The sequence below is a fragment of the Otolemur garnettii genome, unplaced genomic scaffold (genome assembly GCF_000181295.1).
Source record: "Otolemur garnettii isolate 467f Iridium unplaced genomic scaffold, OtoGar3 scaffold00051, whole genome shotgun sequence".
In the NCBI taxonomy this organism is placed as follows: domain Eukaryota; kingdom Metazoa; phylum Chordata; class Mammalia; order Primates; family Galagidae; genus Otolemur; species Otolemur garnettii.
Genome location: NW_003852446.1, coordinates 5,209,173 through 5,227,359, shown reverse-complemented (window position 1 = coordinate 5,227,359; position 18,187 = coordinate 5,209,173). Strand labels below are relative to the sequence as shown.

General features: G+C 40.2%; 1 protein-coding gene across 4 annotated transcripts in view; it reads left to right on the top strand.

The window, feature by feature from the left end:
• Window positions 1-18,187, top strand: part of SH3KBP1 (SH3 domain containing kinase binding protein 1) — a 357,471-nt gene that overhangs the window by 53,094 nt on the left and 286,190 nt on the right. For all 4 annotated transcript variants that reach the window (XM_023514341.1, XM_003791888.3, XM_023514340.1 and 1 more), the window contains exon 2: window positions 2,133-2,290. In XM_023514341.1, the coding sequence (XP_023370109.1) occupies window positions 2,133-2,290 (158 nt within the window). The remainder of the gene's footprint in view (window positions 1-2,132; window positions 2,291-18,187) is intronic.

The following is an 18,187-nucleotide window of genomic DNA, read 5'->3' as shown; positions in this document are numbered from 1 at the left end:
GGTGTTTTAATTAACCTGGTTCTGGTTGTTAGGACAACTCATTTTACCTGTTGGAGAACAGAGCATGATACAAGAAAATCAGTGTTTGTGCCTGTGTACTTGTCAGGAACCTGGAGAAATCTGTAAAGATTGCCTTGTCTATACTCTCACTCCTTTTTGTTGGTAAGTGATGAGAATGGTTTGCAATTCAACTCCATCCCTGGCAGATTTATGACAATGGAATTAGACAACTAATTTTGGAATGACAGAATGATGTAGGAAAGGAAACTCCATTTAGAAGTCCTTATGAACTGTCTGGTTCAGTGGAGATGATGAGTGGACAGAAGGAGTGCCCCAGCCTGGATAGATAGAAAATTCCAAACTGGAAGAGTTTTGGGAATTTATCCCAAATAGATGTGCAAAGCCCATGTAATGGGTGCAATCTCACCCACCAGCCTTTTTCCTGGAAAAACCTACCTCAATGTATTTTTTTTTGTATTGTATTTTTTTTTTTTACTCATTTGGGCTTTTTGTTTCCCATTTCAGAGATTTTTGCCAAACCCAAAGTCATTAAGATTTTCTCCTTTTTATTCTTGTAGCAGTTTTACAGTTGTAGCTCTTATGTTTGGGCCTGTAATCCATTTTGAGTTAATTTTAGTATATTCACTCTTTGTAGAGCTCATTTAACTTTTCCTCTTTAATTATTTTATCATAATTTTTTTTTTGAGATAGATTCTCACTCAGCCTGGGGTTGAGTGCATGGCATCATATCTCACAGCAACCTCAAACTCTTGGGCTCAAGCATCCTCTTGCCTCAGCCTCCTGAGTGGCTGAGACTATAGGTGGCCACCATAATGCCTGGCTAGTTTTTCTATTTTTAGGAGAGCAAAGTCTCACTTTGCTCAGGTTGGTTTCAAACTTCTGAGCTCAGGTGATCTACCCACCTCAGCCTCTCAGAGTGCTAGGATTACAGGCAACTTTTGAATTGTTAATTCGCCACTTGAGGTTTCCTCATCTAAATTTTGTTATCCTTGTATTTATTCATTTGCCATTCATTCGTTCATCCATCCCTTTATATAGAGCTACAAATAAAAAAGGAAAAAGTCATGAGATTGGCTTATATTGAGGTGGTCATAAGAAACTCATCTCTGGATTGATTAGCTCTGCTAATTTGCATTGGTCCTTTGTCAACAAGAAGACCCATCATTCTTCCCTGTTGTCCCTGCCTGTTACCAAGGATGAGAAATTACCATAGTTTGAGAAAACAATTTAATATGGTATTGCTGACTAAGAACTCCTCTGTTGAGGAGGCAATTGTGGTTTTGATGTAGGCAGTCTGAGACACTGGTTTGTCCAATTGGGTGCTCTACACCAGCTGTCTTTACATGTGTTATCATTGCAAGATGGGTATTGCCTCTAAAGGGTGGGAATTATTAACACTGACATTTCAAACAACTGAGGCCCAGAAAGGTTAGCAGCACATAGTACTGGAAAGGGACGGGGATCCCAAGAGCTAAACTCTTGTTTGTTGTCTGTATCCAGGGAGATGACGCTGGACTCCGTCTAGGTGAGGTGAACATTATTAACCTCACCGTTATTATGGTGTTTCCCCTCTGAAGCCCCTTCTGGCCCTGAGACCTAGGGGCCACCATGCCTGTGCCTGACCACGGACCAAGCATTTCATGTGGTTTTTGTGCTGCAGGCTTCAGGTTAACCAAAATCAGTTGCTATGTGTGACCCTGTTATTTTAATTTTTTTTTTTTTTTTGAGACAGAGCCTCTAGCTGTCCCTCTGGGTAGAGTGCCGTAGCATCACAGCTCACAGCAACCAACTCCTGGGCTCAAGCGAGTCTCCTGCCCCAGCCTCCCAAGTAGCTGAGACTACAGGCGCCCGCCATAGCGCCTGGCTATTTTTTGGTTGCAGCCATCATTGTTGTTTTGGTGGGCCTGGGCTGGATTTGAACCCACCACCTTAGGTGTATGTGGCTGGTGCCTTAGCCACTTGAGCCACAGGCGCCAAGCCGACCCTGTTATTTTGAATATTCATAGAGGGGAAGTCCCTTTAATGTGACTTTACTGGCCTTTTAGGGACAATGGGCCTTAGACTTCTCCAACATCTGATCTGAGTTGCTCTTTTTTCCTGGTTCCTTCCAGTGGAGGCCATAGTGGAGTTTGACTACCAGGCCCAGCACGACGATGAGCTGACCATCAGCGTGGGAGAGATCATCACCAACATCAGGAAGGAGGATGGAGGCTGGTGGGAGGGACAGGTCAACGGCAGGAGAGGTTTGTTCCCTGACAACTTTGTAAGAGTGAGTACAAAGCAAAACCCTTTTCCTGTCTCCTATGTGGGCTGTGCTGACCAAGGGCTGTGGGGCACTTGATAATGAATTGCATGGGAGTCTCTCAAGGGATAAGTTGACATCTTGACCTCCTGTATGATATCAAGAAGAGAATGTACAGCTTTGCCCTGGATATCTGGGTTCCTGTTTTGAAATTGCTTCTTTAAGACCCAGAATGATCTCTTTATAAACTCTGTAATCACTTCTTAGATAATGCTGAAAAACATAAAGCTTGTTAAATGTTTAATTTATGTACTTGTTTTCTGCTTTGAGAGGTTAAAAGAATTTTACTTTTTTCCCATTCCATGCAAAATGGAGTTAAAACTCTCTTTTGACCACTTAAGTACCAGTCAAACTGAGTGTAGAATCCAAACTATGTCATTTTTATTTATTTATTTTTTTGTAGAGGCAGAGTCTCACTTTATCACCCTTGGTAGAGTGCCATAGCGTCACAATTCACAGCAACCTCTGACTCCTGGGCTTAGGCGATTCTCTTGCTTCAGGCTCCTGAGTAGCTGGGACTACAGGCGCTCACCACAACACCTGGCTATTTTTTTGTTGCAGTTTGGCCAGGGCCAGGTTTGAACCCCCCACCCTCAGTGTATGGGGCAGGCACTCTACCCACTGAGCCACAGGCACTGTCCGAAACTATGTTATGTTTTCTACCTTTGTATTTATATTGCCTTTTTGATGGGAGCAGTATTATTTTCCTTTACCCTTTTAAGTCCATAAACCATTGAGAAAAACCTATTTCTTCAGTAAGGTTCTGAAAATTATGTTTTTGCAGAAGCCATCTAGGGGTTAATTACAAAAAAAATATTTCATTCTTGTTAATAAATTATCTGCTGCACAGTTATAAATAATAGTTTGAATTGTTGGGTGAAAAAGAGTATTCTTCACGGTTCGGGTGGGAGGGTTTTATGATAAAGGGTTGTTGATGAAAAAATGTGTGACATGATCTGGACTTCTAACCTGTAGGCCCTTTATTTTTATCGCCTCCACGTATAAAATGAAGAAGAATCTAGTTACATCTTTCTTCAGGATGTTGCCTCAGGGTGATCCTGCTAACATGTTTTTCTCTTTTTGGTGTTCAGAAAGCTGGGGAGAGTTTTGTTGGTGACATGCTGATAGACATTGCTCTCTGCAGTTGTAGGGCACAGAGTTTATTTCCTGGACCGTGCTTGAATCCAACAGCTCCCTCCCATTTTAAGAGTTGGAAGGGCTTACATAGGGGCTGCTAAGGGTTCCTTTCCCTTCCCTTTTCCTTCCCTCCCCTCTGTGTCACCCTCAATAGAGTGCTGTGGTGTCACAGCTCATAGCAACCTCAAACTCTTGAGCTTAAGTGATTCTCTTGCCTTATCGTCCCAAGTAGCTGGGACTACAGGCGCCTACCACAATGCCTGGCTATTTTTTTGTTGCAGTTGTCATTGTTGATTTTAGCTGGCCCAGGCTGGGTTTGAACCCATCAGCCTCAGTGTATGTGGCTGGTGCCCTACCCGCTGAGCTACGGGTGCCGCCTATTCTTTGGCCTTTTTTTTTGCAGTTTTTGGCCGGTGCTGGGTTTGAACCCACCACCTCCGGCATATGGGGCCAGTGCCCTACTCCTTTGAGCCACAGGCACTGCCTTATTCTTTGGCCTTTTAAAATAAAACCTCTGACTTTGGGATTGTCCTTGAAATTGAACCAAATTCTAATGTGGAAGGAGGGTTTTTCCAGGTAAAGAGGACAGTGGTTGGAATGAAGATGAAGGAGGAAAGAATGAGAGAGGAGTTCTGTGGAAAAGAAAAGAGGACTGTGGGAAAGAGAGCAGGATTATGGGAAAGAAAGGCAGATTGTGGGAAATAGAGGAGGACTGTGAGAAAAAGAAGAGAATTGTAGGACAGAGAAGAGGACTGTGGGAAAGGGAGGAAGATTGTGGGAAAGAGAGAGAAGGAGTTTGGGAAGGAGAAAGGATTGCAGTATCAGCTCCAATTTTGAGAGTAGGCACTATTTTAAATAGCTTTAATGTGTCCTGTTGACAGTGTCCCCTCATTTCATTTATTTCTATTTTTTTTATTTCACATTAATATGAGGATACAAGTGATTAGGTTACAATGTTTGCATTTGTTAGGTAAAGTCCCTCTTGTAGTTGTGTCCCACACACAGGAGGTGTGCCATGTACCCCTATACTGTGCCCCTTAGGTAGCAGCACACCAATGCTTCCCCTCTTTCCCTCCTCCTCTCTCTCTTCTTCTCCCCTCACCGTGTCCCCTTATTTTTTTTTTTTTGAGACAGAGCCTCAAGCTGTCCCCCTGGGTAGAGTGCCGTGGCATAGCTCACAGCAACCTCCAACTCTTGGGCTCAAGCAAGTCTCCTGCCTCCACCTCCCAAGTTGCTGGGACCACAGGCACCCGCCACAACGCCTGGCTATTTTTTTTTTCAGTTGCAGCCATCATTGATGTTTGCCGAGCCCGGGCTGGATTTGAACCCGACACCTTAGGTGTATATGGCTGGTGCCTTAGCCACTTGAGCCACGTCCCCTCATTTTAAATCACAAATCCATAGAGTCAGAGGACTAGTCTGGAAGGTGCTTACAAAGTCTACAGAGTTTGCTCAGGGCATTAGGCTGGTGGGCTGTCAGCGACTGTGGAGGGTGGAAAGGAATCAAGATCAGGAAACACAGTGTTGCAATTGCCTACATGGGCTCCAGAACCTGACCCTTCTCCTCACTCAAGGAGGACGCCTCACTATGAAGTGGAAGTGGTGTCCTGACTTCCAGGAAGCCTCCCTATTGCCCCACCTACTCTGACTTAGGCTAGGCCAGTGTGCGCTATGGCAGCAGGCTCCTGTCCTGTGGCTTCCATGGGCTCTGGGTTCTAGGGGAGCCCCAGAAGGAGATGGTAGGGAGGGAGGGAGACCAGTGAAGTGAGGGCTGATCCCACTCTTTCCTTGCCCAGGAGATTTTAGGCTGGCTGGGTCTCTTGCTGGAGAAGTGGTTACTCTAGTCAAGTCCACCTTCCTCCACACCCCTCTCCCCTTATACCTCCATTTCTAGGGCCCTCTTATTTCTAACTCTAGGCTACTTCCCTGGGCTTTTCCTACCCTCACCCATTCTGTAAGGATCTTTTTATCAGTCCTGTCTCAGATCACCCTGATTCAAGAATGTGCCATCTGTTTCCCTCTGAGAATTTACTACCTCACCGGGCTGCTTGGAAGATTAAACGAGAGTCTGCTGGAAACTGTTTAGCACAGTGGCCAGTCCCCCATTGTGAGTGTGCCACTGTGCTAGCCTCTGGGAGGGGGAGGAGTGGGTCTCCTCTGGGCCTGGGTCACCCTGCTACTGCCTGCACAGCTGTCAGCTGGCTTGAGCGCTCCCAGTGAGGGGAAGTCATGCTCTTGGGAGGTGCTCACTCCACCTGGGGCAGAAAGGATGTGGCAGGAGCAGCTGGGGCTGCACTACTTGTGGCTGTCACATTTGGCAGAAAAAGAAACTTCTATTCTTTCAGATGGCTGAGTCTATTTTCAAGTCTTCACCCACTGGAAATGTTTTAGGCCTGTTATTGAAAATTCAGTAGGTGGATGCCGTGGAGTTTAACAATAACCAGGACTCCATTGAGAATCTAAAAGCTGAAAGTGCATCTTCAAGTAATAATAATCATTTCAGCATAGCTGTTCAACTTTGAATGTGGCTTTATGTATGTCCTATTTAGCTTAAGAAACAATTGTCCTTGGATTGAAATGGGTAATCTTGTGGAATCCCGTTGTTTATTTGTGTGCCTTTATGTACATGTTACCACTGTCAGAGCGCCCACCTTAAACATTTTCTTGATTCATTTATTAGATCTTTACCCAGTGTCCCATTTGAGCATGGTCCCCCAAAGTGTTAGGATCCAGGATCTGCCTTCAACTCGATACTGTCCTAGTCTCTCAAGAGACTAGGGAGATGGGCTCCACCCATCCCTTTTCTTTTCTTTTAAAAAGAATTCAAGGTGAAATTTATGTAGAGTAAAATGTACAAGTCATATGTATATGGCTTGATGTTTTTTGTTTCTACATAAGTCCGTGCCTTTATAACCACCATCCAGATCAATGCTATTTCTTTCCCTCCAGAAAGTTCCACTATGCCCTTTCTCAGTCATTCTTCTTCCCCTGGGTAATCAATAATCATAAATTAGTTTTGCCTGTATTGGAATTTCATATAAATGGAGTCATATAGTATGTGCTCCTTTATATTAATATATGCCCTCTTGTGCTATGTATGCAACAAAATGTTTTTGCATATGTGTATATTGGTACTTTGTTCTTGCTGTATAGTATCCCATTATAATGAATATACCAATAATTTGTTTACCTAATCCCTTGTTGATGGACATTTGGGTTGTTTCCAGTTTAGGGATTTTATGAATAAAGGCTCGGAGTATTCTTGTATGTCTCACGAATGTGAGCACTCATTCCTCTCACAGATGCATGCATGTAGGAGTGGAATTGCTATCCTCACTGACTTTCAACATGTAGGTTTTCCTCTGTGTAAAGCTGTGGCCTGTGTGTGTGTGTGTGTGTGTGTGTGTGTATGTAATGGGAGAAGATGTCACCTCTGTGCCTCTAGCCTCACTTGTGCTTCAGTAGCCAATTTTGCTAATCAGCCTGAATCTTGTTGTCTTAGCAAAGCCGCCCTCTGAGTCTGACTGGAGACCTTTGAAGCACAGATCTCCATTTCCCAGGGATGACTTGATTATTGGGCTCAGGAACTATCAAAGGCTAATTCTTACATTGTTGAAAACTCATAAATAGAGAGCATGTGTCAAAGTTTTGTAGAGCTCACTTAATGAGGGAACTAGCAGAATAACAAAGCCGAGTCAATGAGGATATGAGGAACTGATTAAAAACAAAACACCTCAGTGGAAAAAGGAATGTTTAAATAAGATGGCTAAGTTAGATTCAAAACTGGTTCATGTCTTAGCACACCTTTGGAATTCTCATCTCTACCAGAAAAGAAAAAAAGAGAACAACATGTCTTACCATTTTTCTACATGTTATCCTCTGAATTTTATCCTACTAAAGTATTAGTTAAATCAAGTTATATTTTCCGAGAGTCAGATAACCCTCCTGGGGGGCTTATTAGAAAATTTGTTAGCATGACATTAGAAGGCCACATGATCATCTTTTTTGCCTAATTTCCAAGTCTGAGATATTTTTTCTGATGGACCATGACACAATATGGGATATAAGAATAGGAAATACTAGGATGAATCCTTAAAGTCATTTAAAAAATATGATGGCTTATTGTGGTACCTCAAACTGCCACATAAAACAGAAAGACAGCCACCTATTACAAGCAGATCTGGACTCTGTCTTTGGGGTCCATTTTTGCATGTGGGATTTCATTACCAGTACCTTCCTTTGAAAACCCTACCCTCAGATCCAGACAACAGTGTTCAGTCAAGCAAGGGATTTATAAGCCTTTCTCTGGGTTCTCCTGGCATAGATCCACAGAAATATGTTTTTCATGGCCCGCTAAACAAACTTGAAAAAGCCTTGAAGCTATAGCTTGGGCTGGTGTGCACCGTCTTTCTGCTCTGGTCAGGGACATTTGATAAAGTGTAACAGGGCCCAGGCCCTTGACACTTGTAGCTCACAAACAGACATATAGAAAGCAGGAAGCTACAATAAGGGTTAAAAGAATATGCATGTTGATCTTTAAATTTATCTGACTCTGTGAGGAAGTGAGCTGTTTTCTCTGCCTGTTTTTGCATGTGTTAGGTAAAAGTTCATTTTACAACTGCCTACCCTGTTGTTGAAGGTCGAAGTGTGTTTACTTATAGCTTGCATGTCTCATGTCGTGCACATGCTGAGCGTAACCATTTACAGCCTGCTTTCCTGTGGCCTCAGCTTTCATTTGCTAGGTGTTGTAGACCTCTCTTTGGCACCTTTAGAACCTTTTTTGGTATTTGTGCAAAGTGATTGGTGAATGCGGTTGTATGTTTTTGATCCATGAAGCAAAAGGCCTATATTTTGAATGCTTGCACCACTCCAAGATAAAGTTTGCAGTTGCTTTGGGGCTCTTGATTTATGAAGAATCACAAATCTCCTTCAACAAGTGGCATATAGTAAAGATTTTTAGGTTTCTTTTCTATATTCAAAGACCGTGACATGAGTCTCTTATTAAACATTTTTTTATCAAAACTCTTAACCCAAGGGATATTAATTATATGAATTATATGGATGATTTTTAAAAAGATATTTATCACTCTTGAAAAGGTAGCAGGGTTTTTTCGAGGTGTGTTTCATAATGTGCAGAGCCTCTATTTTTGTTTGAGACAGAGTCTCACTCTGTGCCCTGGTAGAGTGCCTTGGTGTCCTAGCTCATAGCCATCTCAAACTCTTTATCTTGAGCAGTCTTCTTGCCTCAGACCCTCAAGTGAGTAGCTCGGACTACAGGTATCTGTCACAACACCTGGCTAATTTTTCTATTTTTAATAGAGATGGGGCTCACTCTTGCTCTGCTGGTCTCGAACTTCTGAGCTCAAATGATCCACCAGCCTCAGCCTCCTAGAGTGCCAGGATTACAGGTGTGAGCCACCATGCCGGGTCTGTAGAGCCTCTTTTTGCTCATAACATTTAGTCATGATGTGCTTGGGTGTGGGGGGGTGTGCTATACTCATTGAGTAACATTTACTGAGTGTCTACTATGTGCTTGAGGGTATAAGCACAAGTGAGACACATTGCATGGATTATTGTCACAAATATAACTTCTATAGGATGATAGTTTTAGGTCCTATGACCTGCCTTGGGGAATTGTGAACTTTAGACATTGTTCTACGAAGATATTCTACAAAGATGTTGTTACTAATAAAGCCATTCCAGAAGGTTCTGACTATATTCATCAGGCAACTGTTAGAACGTGCTAAATCAACCTATATTTACCTTGTTTTTTTGTTTGTTTTGAGACAGAGTCTCACTCTGTCACCCTGGGTAGAGTGCTGTGGCATCATCATAGCTCACAGCAACCTCAAACTCTTGAGCTCAAGTGATTTTCCCGCCTCAGCCTCCCGAGTAGCTGGGTGGGCACCACAATGCCTGCCTAGTTTTTCTTTCTTTTTTTTTTTTTTTGAGTAGAGACTAGGATCTTGCTCTTGCACAGGCTGATATTGAACTCCTGAGCTCAAGTAATCCACTTGCCTCAGCCTCCCAGAGTGCTAGGATTACAGGCGTGGTGCTCCGCCTATAGTTAACTTTTGTCCCTGATTGCTGTGTTACTTTTTGGAGTAATAATGGACATTCAAGGCTTATTGGCTGCCTGGCATTGTCTGCATAATCTGCCTGTGTCTGTCTGTGTACAATGACCAAAATTTATTGAGCACTTATTGTATGCCAAGTAGGAAGGAGGCTAAGCTCTTTGTATGTTTTGTTTTATTAAATTCTTATATCACCATAGGGCACAGGCACTGTTATTATTATGTTCATTTTCTTAGAAGAGGTAACTGGGGCATGTTAAGGTTAACAGACTTAGCTATAGACACACAAGCTGGTGAGTACAGAGATTACTAGAATCCAGGCAGACTTGCTCCAGGGCCTGAACTCAAGCACGCAGCATCATCTAGATGTCAGAGTTGTCACCATTAAGCTCCCCCACATTATTACCTGCTGCCTCACGCCTTCCCCAGGTGTCCAATCAGGCAGAATCATGGCATTTAACTTCTCTCTTGAATTTTAAAGTATTTTCTTCAAAAGTCCGCTATTTCAAAAGAAAGTGCAACCTTTGGCCTTATGCTGTTTTTTCTATGAATTCTGAAAGTAAGGCAATTAGGAAAAATATTTTATTTTATTGATTTGTAAGCCAACTTGTCATTTTGGAGTTTTCAGTGTATGCTTTTCGGAAGGAGCTTGACTGTAAATAATCCAGATGTGTAACTATCCAATTTTTCCCCATCCCTGGGGCCCTTGAAAACAACCAATTCCAGCTCAAATTATTCTTTAAACTTTAAATATACAATTTTCTTTAAAAAAAAATCCTAAAAGTAACAACTGGAACCTTTTAGACACTGTTATGAGAAATATTATTCCAAGTAGGGTCTAGAGTAATTAAGTACAAACGTGTTACCAGTAAGAGCCCACATAATTTGGCAGATTTCTTAGGCTTTGTAAGTGTTAACAGTGCAGAAAGGGGGGGGGGTGTCTTGTGACTCGGGGAGAGCTGTGACCTCAGTGAGTTTTAGTACCCTGACTGAGTTGATCGTGGTGATTATGCATACTGGAATCTTATTTTCTTAATGACAAGATTATTAAATCTTAGATTCTAAAGGAACTTTGAGATCATGTGTTTTAACCCTCAGTTTTCTGGCAGATTGAAATCTAAACCATCTACAATGTTGCTGTGATCATTACTAGGTATTTAAACTGGTAAAGTATATGGCTTCCACAAAGGGCTGCATATCAGTGGGTCTCCAACTTGACCCCTATCCAGGTGCATAGCATTGTCAGAATTTTGTGGTGGGGGCTGGAGTTGGGATTGAAACCCTTTAGAATGTTTTTTAAAAGTTTGGCTGATTCTGCTCCTTGAGAAAGCTTGGGCATTCATTGTGTACGATGGTACTGATAGGGAAGCATCATCTTTTTCAATCTAATATCTTTTCTGAAGAACATGAATTGGAGGCCTGTCACCTAGATTTGAAGATATTATATTATTTTTAAAATAGCTTTATGAATAAAGTAGCTATATAAATGAATATGTAAGGAAACAGAATCATGTTGAAAATTATAAAAAATATTTACTGCAAATATACAAAGAACATAGTAATGTGTAAACAATGCTCAATTCGAGTTCATTAGAATTAATACATTCTAATTGCAGAACCTCTAGACTAAATAATTTACTCCATCCTACCCTCTACCTTGTGGCAATGAGGTGGGCAGAATTTCTAGGAATGGTCCTTAAGATTCTACTTCTAAGTCCCCACAACCTGTGAATGTGTTGAACTGTCACTCCAGTGATTGTGTTACGTTATATGGCACAACTGACTTTAAAAAAGGGAGGTGATCCAGGAAGACCTAATGTATTACATAGCCCCTTAAGAGCAGAGAACTTTCTAGGTTTAGTGGCAGAAAAGGAAGTCAGAGAGTCTTAGAGCTTGAGAAGGACTTGCTGCTTTGGAGATGGCTGAGTCATATAAGAAGGAATATGGGAAGCCTATGGGAGCAGAGAGTAGACCTTGGCTGGCAGCCAGGAAAGAAATGGGGAACCTCAGATCTACCGCCACAAGGTACTGGATTCTGACAATAACCCAAGTGAGCTTGGAAGTGGATAATTTTCCCAAACCTCCAGATAAAAGTCCAGCCTATTAACATCTTGATGTTGGCCTTGCAAGACCCTGAGTGAGCAAAGAACCTGGTTGACACTACCAGGACTTTTGACTTCCAGTACTGTGAGATACTAAATGGGTATTGTTTTGAACCATTAGGTATATGGCTTAAAATACAGGTAGAAAATGGCCTGGTAGCAAATTCTCCTTCCCTGCTAGAGAATCTGGACTTCTGTACCCTATTCAGTGGCACCAGATAATTCATGGCAGCTCTCCTCTCATTTGCTGGTATGCTGTCAGTGGGGATTGAATAGGGAATATGGAGTTTCACCTCTTTGGCCCCTGCTCAGCAGTGGTAGGAGGTTCCCCCGCATCCTACCTACTAAAAAATGGGGGAAGATCTTGGAGAGGAGAGAGCTGGAGAAAGGGATTCATTAAAGGCACTTTCCCTTCCTGAAAAGAAAGTCCTGGGCTAACTTCAGATCCACCAATATGTGAATCTGACTAGAATTAACATACCAAAAAGTTGAACAATGAAAACTTTAAAATGGGGCTGGGCACAGTGGCTCATGCCTATAATACTAGTACTTTGGGAGGCCAAGATGGGAGGATTGCTTGAGGCTGGGAATTTGAGACCAGCCTAGGCAACATAGTGAGACCCCATCTCAAAAAAAAATTTTTTTTGAGACACAGTCTCTTGCCCCAGGCTAGAGTGCTGTGGCATCACAGCTCACAGCAACCTCAAATTCCTGGGCACAGCAATCCTCTTGCCTCAGCCTCCTAAGTAGCTGGGACTGTAGGTATGCACTACCATGCCCAGCTAATTTTGTGTTTTTAGTAGAGACAGGGTCTTACTCTTACTCAGGCTGGTCTCTAACTCCTGAGCTCAAGCAGTTCACCCACATCAGTCTCCCAGAGTGCTAGGATTATAGGCGTGAGCCACCATGCCCGACCATGAAAAAACATTTTTAATTAATTGGGCATGATAGTGTGTGCCTATAGTCCCAGCTGCTCGGGAAGCTGAAATGGGAAGATTGCATGAGCCCAGAACTTCAAAGTTGCAGTGAGCTACAATAGTGCCATTGGACTGTGCTCCAGCCTTGGTGACAGAATGAGAGATCCCATCCTTAAAAAATAAACAAAATTTAGCATGGAACATCACCCAGGTTTTCAGAATGACCTCTGAGTAATACAAATGAAGCAGACTAGGATTGCACTGCAAGGGCTCTGGAAACTAAACTGTCATTAAAACTGCAGCTCACAAAAGTAGTCCAGGACCTGCATGCTTAACCTAAATAGGGTGAATGCCTGATACAATTTAAATAGGATTCAGAGTCTTGTAACATCATAGCCCAAATGCCCAGGATACAATAAAAAATCGCTTGTCATAACAACAACATGGAAAATCACAATTCAAATGAGAAAAGTCCAACAAATGCCAACTGTGTTAGTACATTTTGCACTGCTATAAAGGAATACCTGGCTGGGCACAGTGGCTCACGCTTATAGTCTTAGCACTCTGGGAGGCCAAGGTGGTGGATTGCTTGAGCTCATGAGTTTGAGACCAGCCTAAGCAAAAAGTGAGACCCCGTTTCTACTAAAAATAGAAAACTGGGGCAAGAGGATTGCTTGAGCCAGAGTTGGAGTTGCTGTGAGCTATGACGCCATGGCTCTCTTGTATATTTATCTTTTAGTGGTTTTATAATATACATTCATAACTTAACACAGATATTGGTATCAATATTTTTCTAGTTCAGTAATATATAGAAATCTTAATTACATTTAGGTTCCTTTATATCCTCCCTATTTCTTAAATATAATTTTCTTTTAAAAGATCTCCCAGAGATCTTTTCTTACTCTGTCTCAAGAGAAAAAAGGACTACCTGAGGCTGGGTAATTTACAAAGAGAAAAGGTTTATTCGTCCTGTGGTTCTGAAGACTGCAAAAAGCATAGCACTAGCATCTGCTCCTGGTGAGGGCTTTGGGGGGCTTCTAAGCAAAGTGGTGGGTAAAGGGAGAGCAGGTGTGTCATTGGTGAGAGAGGAAACAAAGAAAGAGAGGAGGTGGTACCAGGTTCCTTTAAACTACCAGCTCTTGTGTGGCTCTTGTGTGAACTTTAAAAAGTGAGAACTCATCATTGGGGCGGGACACCAAGCCATTCATGAGAGATCCACCCCCATGACCTAAACACCTCCCACACGGCCCCACCTCCAATACTGGGGATCAAATTTCAACATGAGATTTGGAGGAGACAAATATCCAAACCTGGCTTGGCGCTTGTGGCTCAAGCGGCTAAGGCGCCAGCCACATACACCTAAGGTGGCGGGTTCGAATCCAGCCCGGAACCGCCAAATGACAATAATGACTGCAACCAAAAAATAGCCGGGCATTGTGGTGGGCGCCTGTGTTCCCAGCTACTTGGGAGGCTGAGGCAGGAGACTCGCTTGAGCCCAGGAGTTGGAGGTTGCTGTGAGCAGTGAAGCCATAGCACTCTACCCAGGGTGACAGCTTGAGGCTCTGTCTCAAAAAAAAAAAAAAAATAAACAAATATCCAAACCATATAACCAGCACTGAGAAGACTCAGATTTTGGAATTATCTGACAAAGATTTTTAAGGGAGCCATAATAAAAATACTTTAACGAGTAATATCAAACATTTTTGAAACAAATGAAAAATTAGAAAATCTCAGCAAATAAATAGAAGATATGAAAAAATGGAAATCCAAAAAGTAAAGTAGCCAAATTAAAAAGCTTACTGGATGAGCTCAATAATAGATTAGAAATCATAGAGGAAAATAACAGTGAACTTGAAAATGGATCAATGAAATTTATCCAAGCTGAATAACAAAAAATAGTCTGAAAAAAAAGTAAACAGAGTCTTAGAGATCTATGGAAACAAAAGCATAAAATCTAACATTTGTGTCATTTGAATACCAGAAGGAGAAGAGAAGATTGAGAAGATTAAGGGAATAAACAATGTTTAGGTTGGGCATGGTGGCTCATGCCTGTAATCCCAGCACTCTGAGAAGCCAAGGTGAGAGGATTTCTTAAGCCCAGGAGTTTGAGACCAGACTAAGCAACATAGTGAGACCCTATCTCTAATTTAAAAAATTAAAAAAAAAAAGAAATAATGACTGACCCCCCCCAAAATTTGGCAAAATGCATAAACTTTTAAAATTAAGAAGCTGAACAAAACTCAAATAGGATAAACCCAAGGAAATCTAATCTAAAGTATATCATAATCAAACTTCTAAAAACTAAAGGCAAATAAAAGCTGCAAGAAAGAAATGATATTACCTATAGGGAAGAATAATTGTAATGACAGTGGATTTCTCTTATGAAATCATGGAGTCTAGAAGGAAGTGCACAGCATTTTCAAAGGCTGAAAGAAAGTAATGGTTAACTCTGAATTCTACATCTGGTGGAAATATCCTTCAGGAATGAAGAGAAAATAAAAACATTTGCAGATGAAAGAAAATGAAGAGAATTTATCAATAGCAGACCTATTCTTAAATAATGGCTAAGTAAGTTCTCTAAACATAAAGGAAGTAGTAATAGAAGGGAACGTGGAACTTCATAAGGGAAAAAAGAGTGAATGTGAAAAATAGGGGATATGTCTAATGGGCTAGGTATAGTATATATATTATTAATATTTAAAAACATGTTTGATGGTTGAGGCAAAAATTATACATCCAGTGTGGTATTCAACATATGTAGAGGTAATATATAAGAAAATTATATTTAAGAAATAGGGAGGATATAAAGGAACCTAAATGTAATTAAGATTTCTATATATTACTGAACTAGGAAAATATTGATACCAATATCTGTGTTAAGTTATGAATGTATATTATAAAACCACTAAAAGATAAATATACAAAGAGATATACAAAAAATGACTGTAGATAAATCAAAATGGAATTCTAGAAAATGTGCAAATAACCCACAGGAAGATAAGAAAAAGGAAATAGAAGAACAAAAACAGAGTGAACAAACAGAAAACAAATAATACAATGGTAGGCTTAAACTCTAACATGTCAATAATTAATTTTAAAAGTAAATGATCTGAATACATCAATTAAAAAACAGGGATAAGATAATAGATAAGAAACATGACTCAGTAATATACTGTCTATAAGAAATTCACTTCAAATATATTGATACAGATACATTGAAAGTAAGAGGTGGAAAAAGATATGCCATGCAAATATTAATTTTAAAAAAGCAAGAGCAGCTATATGTAATATCAGATTAGGTAGATAAAGAACAAGGAAAATTACCAGGGGCAAAGAAGGCGATTGCGCAATGATAGAGTGTCATTCCACCAAGAAGACATAGGAATTTTAAATGTGTGTGCACCAAATGACGGAGCTGCAAAATATATGAAGCATAAACTGATAGAACTGGAAAATAGACAAATACATATAATTATATTTAGAACTTTTAGCATTCTTCTCTCAGAACTTGACCGAACTTGAATAGAAAATCAGCAAGGTTATAGAAGGACCAAACAATATCATCAACTAAGAGGTTCTAATTGATCTTTATAGAACATTCCACTAGAAACAGCATCAAATACATTATTTGCAAGTATTCATTAAATGTTTACCAAATTCGGCCATACTCTGTGTCATAAAACTAACCTCAATAGGTGGCATCTATAACACAGTGGTTACAGCGTCTATCACAGGCCTCGAGGGTGGCAGATTCGAACCCAGCCCGGGGCCAGCTAAACAACAAAGACAACTGCAAAAAAAAAAAAAAAAGCCGGGCATTGTGGTGGGTGCCTGTAGTCTCAGCTACTTGGGAGGCTGAGGCAAGAGAATCGTTTATGCCCAAGAATGAGGTTGCTATGAGCTGTGACGCCACAGCACTTTACCGAGGGTAACATAATGAGACTCTGTCTCAAAAAAAAAAATAACCTCAATATATTTAAAGGCATGGAAATGATACAGAATATGTTCTTTGACCTATGTGTTCTATAATTAAGCTAGAAATCAATAACAGAAAGATAACAGGAAAATGTCCAAATACTCAGAAATCAAATAATATACTTCTAAATAATCCATCAGTCAAAGAGGATGTCCTAAGGTAAATTATAAAAATACATAAATATGAACGTAACTAAAAATGAACATTCAACATATTAAAATTTGTGGGACACAGCTAAAGCAGTACTGAGAGGTAAATATATTTATTGCACTAAATGTTTACATTAGAATTAAGGAAAGTTCTCAAATTAATAATCTGAACTCCAGAAATTAGAAAATCAAAATAAACCCAGATCAAGTAGAAGGAAATAACAAAGAGCTGTAATCACTGAAGTCGCAAATAGAAAAACAACAGAGAAAATCAATAAAATATCTGGTTATTTTAAAGATCAATAAAATGGATAAATCTCTAAGAAGATTGGCAAAGCAGATATTATCATATTAGGAAAAAATGGGTGATATCACTACAGATCCTGTAGCTATTAAAAGGTCAATAAGAGAATACTACAAACATCTCTACACATATATTCAACAACTTAGATGAAATGGACCAATTCTTTGAAAGCCTGATAAATTACCAAAACTTACCTAAGATGAAACAATCTCAATAGTCCTACAACTATTAAAGAAATTGAATTCATAATTAAAAAGTTTTCAAAAAGGAAGCCTCCATGCCCAGAGTTTTTCACTCGCGATTTCTACAAAACATTTAAAGAAGAATTAGCACTAATTCTGCATAATCTTTTCCAGAAAATAGAAGAGGAGGGAATGCATACTAATTCATTTTATGAGGCCACTCTTACCTTGATACCAAAACCAGATAGACAAAACTAAAAAGAAAGCTATCGGCAATATCTCTCAAGAACGTGGATACTAAAATTCTCAAGATCCTTAATAAAGTATTAGCAAAACAATTCAGCAACTTATAAAAAGAATTATATACCATGACCAAGTAGGGTTTATTCCAGGTATGCAAAGGCATTTCAGTGTTTGAAAATTAGTCAGTGTAATCTACCATATTAATGAGCCATGGAAGAAAAAAATCAAATCACATAATCAGATCAATGGATAAAAATTTTTTTGACAAAATTCAACCCCCATTCATGATCAGAACTGTCAGCAAACTGGGAATAGAGGGAACTCCTCCAACTTAACAAAGAGCATCTAGAAAAATGCTATAGTTAACACCATACTAAATGGTGAAAGAGTATGCTTTCCCCCTGAGAAAAGGAACAAGGCAAGAATGTATGCTCTCACCAGTCTTACTTAATGTAATACCAGAAATCCTAGCTGGTACAATTGGTTGAGAAAAATAAAAAGCATATGTATTAGAAAGGAAGAATGAGACTATTTGCAGATGACATGATTCTCTATGTAGAACACCCCAAAGTTTACAAAACAACTTCTAGAATTAATAAACGAGTTCAGTAATGTCACAGGATACAAGATCAACAAACAAAAATTAATTCTAGATGCTAGCAATGACCATATGGAAACTGAAATTAAAAACATGGTCTGAATTCTATTCTGTATAATCTTTTTGAGATCTATGTTATGTATATCAGTAGCTTGTTTATTTTTATTGCTGAGCCTTCTTTT